Genomic DNA, 9,136 nt, shown 5'->3' on the forward strand with positions numbered 1-9,136 from the left:
GTTAGTGTATGACATATGCTCTTTAACAATTTGATTCAGAACCATTTCTTCTTTTTAATGTTTACTTTTTGTCAGCACCATGTGGCATATGGGATCTTAGTTCCCCCAACTGAATGATTGAACCCATACCCCCTGCATTGGACATGAGGAGTCTTAACAACTAGACCACCAGGGAAGTTCCCTGTGACCATTCTTTACCAAAGTTTCCCTGAATTGACAAATCCCAATTTCCCAGGAGAGTTTTTGTTTTCAGTGATGAAGATTTCACTTCTTAATGTAAACTTCCATACAAAGAAGGCACAAGGAAAAGGAAGAGGAATTGTATTTGCTTCTCTAGAGCAGAATAGACTGTGTAGAAGGGGTATTACTGGCATCCCGTGATGGAGTTGACCTGGGGACTGTGTCACTTTCTCTGACGCGGATTTCAAAGCCTGACCTACTCTCCCTCTAGGAATGGAGTCCATCCTGGTTTCAGCTACAGTAGGTATACCATCTACTCATCCCCAGCCAGGTCCAGCCTGACCTTGTCTTCTTCCTGCCTTCCTCCTGCCAGGCAGCTTGCCTGGAGGCTGTCTTTTTAAAGCATCACCAGATAACATTCATTCCTGCCCCCAACCCACCCCCATCACACAGTAAGCCAGGCGCCAGGGACCACAACACAGTCCTTGCCTTCGAAGTGTTTACAATACGGGAGCCAAGAAGGTACTTAGGGTAGAAAAGCAAGTGAAGCTAAGTATCACCAAAAGGCAACATGTGAATTTCTTCAGGAGCAGAGGAAAAGGAAATTCACAAGGAGCTGAGCTGGTGAAAATGGCTTCCTGATAAAAAGCCACTGTGCTGAACTGGTGGTTCAGTAAAGACTCCACATTCCCAGTGCAGAGGGACTGGGTTCTATCGTGGTCCGGGCACTAGATCCCACATGCCACAGCTAAGACCCGGAGCAGCCAGATAAATACCTTTTCAAAAAAAGAAAGAGAAATCCACTGTGCCTTCTCCATTGTGTGTGTGTTGGGGGGTGGGGGGGTGGGGGGAGTGGGTGGATGGAAGGGCTGACACCTGTTCAGAAAGCCCTTAGGAATTGAACTTCCCAGGCAGGCAACCAGGCTGCCTGGCAGCGCCTAGGGAGTGCCCTGGGCAAATTACTTCGCCTCTGGATGCCTCCTTCTCCTCCTCCCTAAAATGGGCACAATAACAATATCCTCTCCTCCCTCAGAGACTGCGATGAAGATAAAATGAGTTAAGATCTGTGGAGCAGAGGGTACACCGTGCTTAGAAAATACTAATCAGGGTTAAGGACAAGAGTTATTTGCGCCACAGTGTTCTGGCGCAGGAGACATGTACAAGTGAGTGGGCATCGTCCTGGAGTCTGTGTAATTAATGCTGCCGGGGAGGAGCGTGTGTGCTCAAGACACCGTCTGGGCCGCCTTACATAATGTCAGCTTTAGGCAAAGTGCCTGTCATTGGCGCAGCTCCGAAAATACACATACACACGAGCATGCCCGCGAGGCGGGGCCGCAGGGGGTGCGGGCTGCGTGGCCCACGCCGCCGGTCCGCTCGGGCCCCCGGGTGCGAGACCGGGTCCCTGCGTGTCGCCGACACACGCGCACACCGACACCAGCCCCGCTTCGACGTGCGTGTAATGGCTTAAAAATAGATGCTAATCCGTCAACCGGTCTGCCAAGCCAGACCGAGGCGGCGGCGGAGTCATGGCCGTGGGGCTGCCTGCGCCTGCGATCCGCCTCCGGGACTGAGACCCGCGCCGCCTCCCGAGGTAGCGGGGCCGCGGCGGGTGGGCGAGGCGCCGGGGGTCGGGGCTGGGGGGCTGGGGCGGGGGATCAGGGCGGGGGGGGCGGTTAAAAGGGGCCCGGGAGCCCGCCGGCGGGGCCCTCCCGGGGCTCCCTCCCTCCACGCCTGGCTGTCTGGGTTGGCGAGGACTGGGCGACAGCCATGAACCTGTTACAACCACAGCAGAGGGAGGGAGGATGGGAGGGGGGCCGCGGCCCGGGGCCCCCAAAAGCTGGCGGATGGGGCTGGAGCGTGTCCAGGGACGGAATGGGGAGAAAGCGAGTGCCACGGAGCTCCCGCTACACCTGGGCTGCTTCCCGCTTTCTTTCCACCATCAGCATCACACAGGCAGCAGCATTCTGTTCCCAGAAAATGTTGTTTGGGAGCCAAGTGGTGAGGTCTTCAGGCCTGCGGAGCAAAAGTAGATGATGATAATGGAGATGCTGATGATGAAAATGTCGATCCCGGTGGGGATGACAGTGATGGTGGTGGGGATGATGGTCAGGATGGTGGCAGTGGTGATGGAGGTGGCCGTGATTGCTACCGTGTTCTCTTTCTACACTCCTTCTGATCAGCCATTGGGGAGGGGGGGATCTCTCTTCCTAAATAACCCCTCAACACTCTAAGATCCAGCCTCCCTTCACCAGTCCTGAACCTAAGACCCCTGCTTCTTATGCCTTCCTTCTGAGTGCTGGAGCTCTCCTGGCCCTGGGGGGACCGGGATTGGGGAGAACTGGGCCCCTGTTGAGACTGGGGGAGGGGGGGCGGGGAGGGACAGGACGAAGATGGCCTCTCACTGGGGACCGTGCCTTGAGCCCCTGGGGCAGAAGACAGGACGAGGCGTGGGAGGGGGATTCTTCAGGGCCGCCCACTTTTCCGAGGGCCAGGATCACCTTGCAGAGGAGGAGAAGGAAGAGGAGGAGGAGGGGTAGGAAGAGGAGATAAGAGGCGCTGGAGTGGGGGGCTGTTGCTTCGATCCCCCCCTGCCTGAAGCTCCCAGGGTGAGTCTCAAAGGCTGGCCCTTCCCAGCTCCACAGCTCAACGCGTGGTCCCTGCTCTTCACAGGGAGTCAGGCCCCTCATTGAGGACCCCCGTGTGCTAAATAGGGTCACTTGATTTCACCAGCAACACAGGCGCTCATTCCACACTCTGAGCCCCTGGGCCAGGCAGGAGCCCCCATTTCTTCACTTTCTTCCCTCCTCCAGCCCCCAGCCTCTGCCCCTCCACACCCACCCACCCACCCACATACACACACACACCCACACCCACACACCCACACACACACAGAGTACTCCAGCCCTGCCTGGACCCAGAGAGATGAGGTTTAATCAGTGACATCTGTTACATTGACCAAGGGAGGCTGCTTTGCCTGTGTTGCCCAGATAACTGGCGCTTCCTTCCATTAACCCGGGTCTTCAGCGAGTGTTTTTCAAAAACTTCAGCTTCCTCTTTACTACTCTTCCCTACGCGCCCCATCATCCCCCCGGCTGGACTTCCCAGAGCAGGGCAGGAAGGGGTTAAAGCGGCCCATCTCCCCCCCCATCCACCACCACCACCCCACCCCCCCAGGCCGGCGGGGCTGTGTCACTGGCCCCAACTGCTGCTGGCTTCAGGCCAACTCCTTCTGGATGGATCCAGAACCTCCCCCCAAGCCCCACTCCCAGCTCCCCAGCCTGTCTGCCAGCAGCCCCAGGCAGATGAGACCTAGACGCGGGCTGGCAGGGCTTCCAGCACTGGGCCATGCCACCCAGATCCCAAATGTGTGTGCGTGTGTGTGTGTTGACTCTGTGTGTGCGGAGTGGGGGTGGGGTGGCGGAGCAGACGCCCAGCAGCTGGGCCGCTGCCTCGGCCCGTAAACAAGAACATGTGATGCTCCCACCTCCTTGGCTGGCGGAGCCAAAGAGCAGGGCGACAGGAGCTGCTGCCGCTCAAAGGAGACGACCGTCCAGAGCGCCCGCCCCTCCCAGGGCCAGACTTCACCGTCCTTCTCCAGAACCTTCTCCCCGGGGGCGGGAAGGGACCCCGCCGCCCCGGACGCGCCCAGGCGGCACTCACACCCCCGCCTCTGCCGGCAGCTGCCACCTGGACACCCGCCCCGCCTCACCTCGCGCACCCCGGTGGCTGCCAGGCCTCCTGCCGCCTCTAAGATGTGTCCCGGCAACTGGCTCTGGGCTTCGGTGACATTCATGGCCCGCTTCTCCCGGAGCGGCTCGAGGTCTCCCGTCCGGGTGAGAGGCGCCCTGGAGGAGCCGCCCGCCGTCCAGCACCCCTTCCTCAACGTCTTCGAGTTGGAGAGGCTGCTCTACACGGGCAAGACCGCCTGTAACCACGCCGACGAGGTCTGGCCGGGCCTCTACCTCGGAGACCAGTACGTACCCGGCTGACTGGGGCCACGGCTGCGTGTGTGGGGGCTGTGTGTGTGTGTGTGTGTGTGTGTGTGTGTGCAAGAAGAAAGAGGGGTGGCAGAGAGGCGTGGAGTTGTGCTGCTGGTTCCACATTGAGGATGGAAGGGAGGGGGTACATGGGTAGAGTGGAGTCTGGAGGGCTGGGGAGGGTGGACAGGATTACCTATGTGCTAAGTCACTTCAGTCAAGTTGGACTCTTCGCGACCCCATGGACTGTAGCCCAGGAGGCTCCTCTGTCCATGGGATTCTCCGGGCAAGAATGCTGGAGTGGGTTGCCTGGCCCTCCTCTAGGGGATCTTCCAGGCCCAGGGATCGAACCAGTGTCTCTTAGGTTGGACAGGATTACTGATAGACCCAATTCTGGACAGACAGGCTCAGTTCGCGTAATCGTGTCATTCATTTAGCACAATGCATTAGCATTTTCATATGCCAGTGCTGTGGGCTGGACATCATAGATGACTTATCTGACCGTCCATCTTTGTGCCCTGAGAAAAAGCTATCACTGGGGCCAGGAACAGTGGCTGGTAAGGCGAGTGGTGCCCCAGGTGACATTAATGGTAAAGAACCTGCCTGGCAATGCAGAAGATGTAAGAGACCTGGGTTCGATCCCTGGGTCGGGAAGATGCCCTGGAGGAGGGCATGGCAGCCCACTTCAGTATTCTTGCCTGGAGAAGCCCGTGGACAGAGGCGCCCGGTGGGTTACAGTCCATAGGGTCACAAAGAGTCGTACTGAAGCGATTTAGCACATATAACAAAAAGTGTGGGGGGGGGGGGGGCGGGGGGTGAACCAAGCCAAGCCACAGAGTATGCAGAGGCTCTGCCAGATGGGGGCGACAGAGAGACGGGAGTCAGAGAAAGGAGGCCCTAGAGGTCTTATCCGAGAGCTTTAGAGCCTTCGAGGAGTTTTTCACAGGCTTTTTCTCTGTTGATCTTCATGATAGCCTGGTGAGGTAGGTACCACTATCCCCAGGTTACACAGGAGGAATTGGAAGCTCAGAGAAGCTGGGACTGGCCCAAGGTCCCACGGGTCGTAAGAAGCAGAGCCCAGGACTTAGAGGTTCAAGTTCAGGGTGCTTTCGGCTCCAGGAGCTGGCACTAGACAGGGCATTCGATATGACCCTGTTGGCATGAGCTGAGGGCTGTGAACCACGGAAACCCCTGCAGGTGACATCCGCAGGGTAACCATGGGCTTGGAGTAACTGGCAAAACACAAGAAGATTCTGGGCATCAGAGAGAGTCTAAACGGGAAAGGAGCTTCCCTGGCTGTCCAGTGCTTAGGACTCCCTGCTTCCACTTCAGTGTGCACAGGTTCGATCCCTAGTCAAGGAACTAAGATCCTGCAGGCCACATGGACAGCCAGAAAAAAAAAATAGTTTTATAAAAATCAAGTAATGGAGGAGTGGTGAGAACCAAAGCAATTCAAGGTTACAAGGTTAAACGTGAGCTGCTCCAACAAGCCATCCAGTGTCCAGATCCTCCCTGCCATGTCCAGACCCATCCACTGACCTCCTCTCTCTACCTGAATGCCCTGGTGTGAAGAAAACCTGTCTCTCCCGAGATGCCCCAATCTTTCTCCAGCTAGATGCCACTGTTGGCAGGTACTTCCTTCCATGAAGTACAAACCCTGTTGCTCTTTCTCACGGATCAAGTATTAATAAAATCCTGTGGCCTCCGAGCATCTTTCCGTATGTTATCAGGGCTGCAGTTTGCCTGTCTCTCTTGTCTTCTCTCCCCCAGGCCAAAAATCTCTCCAGGACTTTCCAGCTTTGCTCCAGGACAAGACTCAGAGTCATTTCGAATCCCGGGTCCTCAGGAAGAGAAGGGAAGGCCTGGAGCCAGTGATGTTGGCCAGGCGGTGATCAGGGGTGTCTGGTCCCATCCCGCAGCCTCACCCCCTCCAATCTCTGCTCCTCAATGCAGGGAAATAGCCAACAACCACCGTGAGCTGCGTCGCCTGGGCATCACGCACGTCCTCAACGCCTCTCACAGCCGGTGGCGAGGGACGCCCGAAGCCTACGAGGGGCTGGGCATCCGCTACCTGGGTGTCGAGGCCCACGACTCGCCGGCCTTCGACATGAGCGTCCACTTCCAGGCGGCCGCCGACTTCATCCACCGGGCGCTGAGCCAGCCAGGAGGTAGGAAGGGAGGGGAGCGAGGCGGGGGGTGGCCCCACGGACCCTGAGTTAGAGCAGAGCCCGGGGCTCCGGTTGTGGGGAGAGAGAGACTTGAGTGATGTGATAGATGCTCAGTAAAGAAAACTCTTCTCTCAACCATCTTTTCAATGCAATCCATAAAAAGAAGGAAATAATCCCAAATGTCGGGAGAGTGGCAAATTGCCCCTGGGCGGGAAGATTATGGGAGATATATATTTTTTTAATTGTTGCCTTCTTTGCATATTTCTAGACTTTCTAACAATTCTTGCTTTGCCTGTCTTGCTTTAGTGATGAGAATATATATATATGTATATATGTATATATACATGTATATATACATTTAAGATATAAAAATATTTTATTTTTTAAAGTAAAAAGTATTTTATTTAAAAAATATAAGATGTATTGGGACAGTGGCTAAAACTTTACTCTTCCAATGTAGGGGTGTGGGTTCAATCCTCGGTTGGAGAACTAAGATTCCCACATGCTGTTCATTGCGCAGGAAAAAAAAAAGATTTTTTAAAATGGGAAAAAATATATACTGATCACCCACACACACACCACCACCCCCACCACCCCCCAGAATGGATGGGAGACTGAGGAAGGGCCAAGTTAGACACAAAGGATTTTCCATGGATACACTCAGCGAGTATCAAGCGGAAACTCTACTTGGTACAAAGCTGGGTTTTGCATTAATCTTGAGTGTCTCCCTTCAAGCTCTTATTTTTTAAGCTCTATGTTAGTTATGTTTTAAATATTTATTTGTTTATTTATTTGGCTGTTCTGGATCTTAACTGTGGCATGAGGGATCTAGTTCCCTGACCAGGTCTTGGACTGGGGCCCCCTGCATTGGGAGCTTGGGGTCTTAGCCGCTGGACCAACAGGCAAGTCCCTCTTCGAGTCCATTTTGGGCTTATGGATGCTGAACTGCTCCAGGTTTTCCGTGTCTTCCCGTCTGTGTGTCCCCATTTGCCGGGATTCAGATTCTTACCGTCCCCCTATCTGTGCCTCCAAGCATCTCTGCTTACCTGTCTTCCTCCTCACCTGTCCCCAGCCTCCTCCAGCCCAGCGCACGGTCCCCCAGCTGCCTCTCTCCGTCTGTCTGTGTTCACAGGGAGGATCCTGGTGCACTGCGCCGTGGGCGTGAGCCGCTCGGCCACCCTGGTGCTGGCTTACCTCATGCTGTACCACCGCCTCACCCTCGTGGAGGCCATCAAGAAAGTCAAGGACCACCGAGGCATCATCCCCAACCGGGGCTTCTTGAGGCAGCTCCTGGCCTTGGACCGCAGGCTGCGGCAGGGGCTGGAGGCATGAGGGGTGGGATAGGGAGGTCAGGCCAGGCCTGTGGGTCCCTGGATCCCAGCTGGACAGCGGAGGCCCAGGGGGCAGGTTGGGGGGAGATGGAGTGAACCCTTACTCTCCTTAGAGGGCTGGGACATGGCCCCAGGCCACAGCTGCTGTCTGTTGCGAGGGGATGGGGAGGGGTGAGCTGGGCAGGGTGACAGTCACCTAGGAGGGAGCTGGCCTGGGAGGGAGGCAGCTGGGGTCCTGGATTCCAGGCAGGGTGGTCCCGGAGATTCAAGGCCCCTTCTCTTCTTTGTGCTCAAGTGTTCCCCTCCCTCTCTGGTAAGGACCCGCTCTGCCCTGTGCCCCTGCGGGGAGAGTCGGGGAGGCGGCAGGCACGGCTGTGATGATGTCGAGTTGTGTGGGGCCAGGAGCAGAGAGACAGACGGTGATGAGATGGTGCGAAAAGCTAAGAGAGAAGCCTGCAGACTTGTTACTCCAAACACGGCAGGAAGAGGTGTGGGAGGCTTGGCGCCGAGCCCGCGGGTGCTGGTCGTGGCCCAAAAATGGCAGAGGTGCATGACTTCGAGTCTATCGCTGATCGCTCGCTTACTGGATCCAAGCGTCTCCAGGAAAAATAAAAATGGTGAAAACGACGCGAGCCTCTTGAATCACTGACGGCTTGTCTGAGTCTGCAGCTCTTCCCGAGGGCCGTCCCTGGCTCCCCTCTAAGGGTCCTGAGCCCGCACCAGCCCTTGTGCCTCCAATGATTCTTAAGGGGGATCATCCCTGGGGGCTCGGACAGTCAAGAATCTGCCTGCGATGCAGGAGACCAGGGGTCTTGGGTCTCCTGGGTCGGGAAGATCCCCTGGAGAAGGACATGGCAACCCACTCCAGTCTTCTTGCCTGGAGAATTCTAGGGACAGAGGAGCCTGGCGGGCTACGGTCCATGGGATCACAAAGACTCGGGCACGACTGAGCGACTAACGTTTCCAGTTTTTAAGGGAGTTTTCTGCCAAGTCCGATTCCAATGCCCGCTCTAAGGATATCTTGTTATTTCCATTTATGTCCACCCGGGGGCAGCAGAGAACCAAAAGTCAAAGTTGCAACCTGGGGTGGGACTCCGCACACTGGTATCTTCGAAGCTTAAAATAGGTCTCTGTTCACAAACTCCGGTGTGTAAGAAATACTGGGGTGGTCAAAAATGCACTCGGGGCTTTCCAGTCCCGAACGAGCTTTTTGGCAAACGCAATATAACTTATTTTCAAAAAGGCAGCTTGCTTTCTATATCAAGTCCCCCATTCTCGTGGAAGAGCAGAATATTAACCTTAAATCAATCCCAGCCCTAAATCATGAGTTGGGTTTTTGCCTCATGCCAAGAAATTGGAGACGAGGGGTGGAGAGGTGATGTGATTGCTTCCTCTTCTAATCTTTCCAGGTTTTCCTCGGAAGAGGGTAACATAATCCCCCTAGTAAATCTCGTCCAAAAATAGAGTCAACCACCAGAGT

At 55.7% G+C, this 9,136-nt stretch overlaps 1 protein-coding gene across 1 annotated transcript; it reads left to right on the forward strand.

Moving 5' to 3' along the window:
* Window positions 1-1,452: 1,452 nt before the first annotated feature.
* Window positions 1,453-8,283, forward strand: DUSP26 (dual specificity phosphatase 26). The gene is made up of 4 exons (XM_020910126.2): window positions 1,453-1,771; window positions 3,861-4,153; window positions 6,111-6,325; window positions 7,458-8,283. The coding sequence occupies exons 1-4, from the start codon at window positions 1,655-1,657 to the stop codon at window positions 7,655-7,657; spliced, it is 825 nt and encodes a 274-aa protein (XP_020765785.2). The 5' UTR covers window positions 1,453-1,654; the 3' UTR covers window positions 7,658-8,283.
* The last annotated feature ends 853 nt before the right edge of the window (window positions 8,284-9,136 follow it).

Source organism: Odocoileus virginianus, chromosome 32 (assembly GCF_023699985.2).
Source record: "Odocoileus virginianus isolate 20LAN1187 ecotype Illinois chromosome 32, Ovbor_1.2, whole genome shotgun sequence".
Lineage (NCBI taxonomy): Eukaryota > Metazoa > Chordata > Mammalia > Artiodactyla > Cervidae > Odocoileus > Odocoileus virginianus.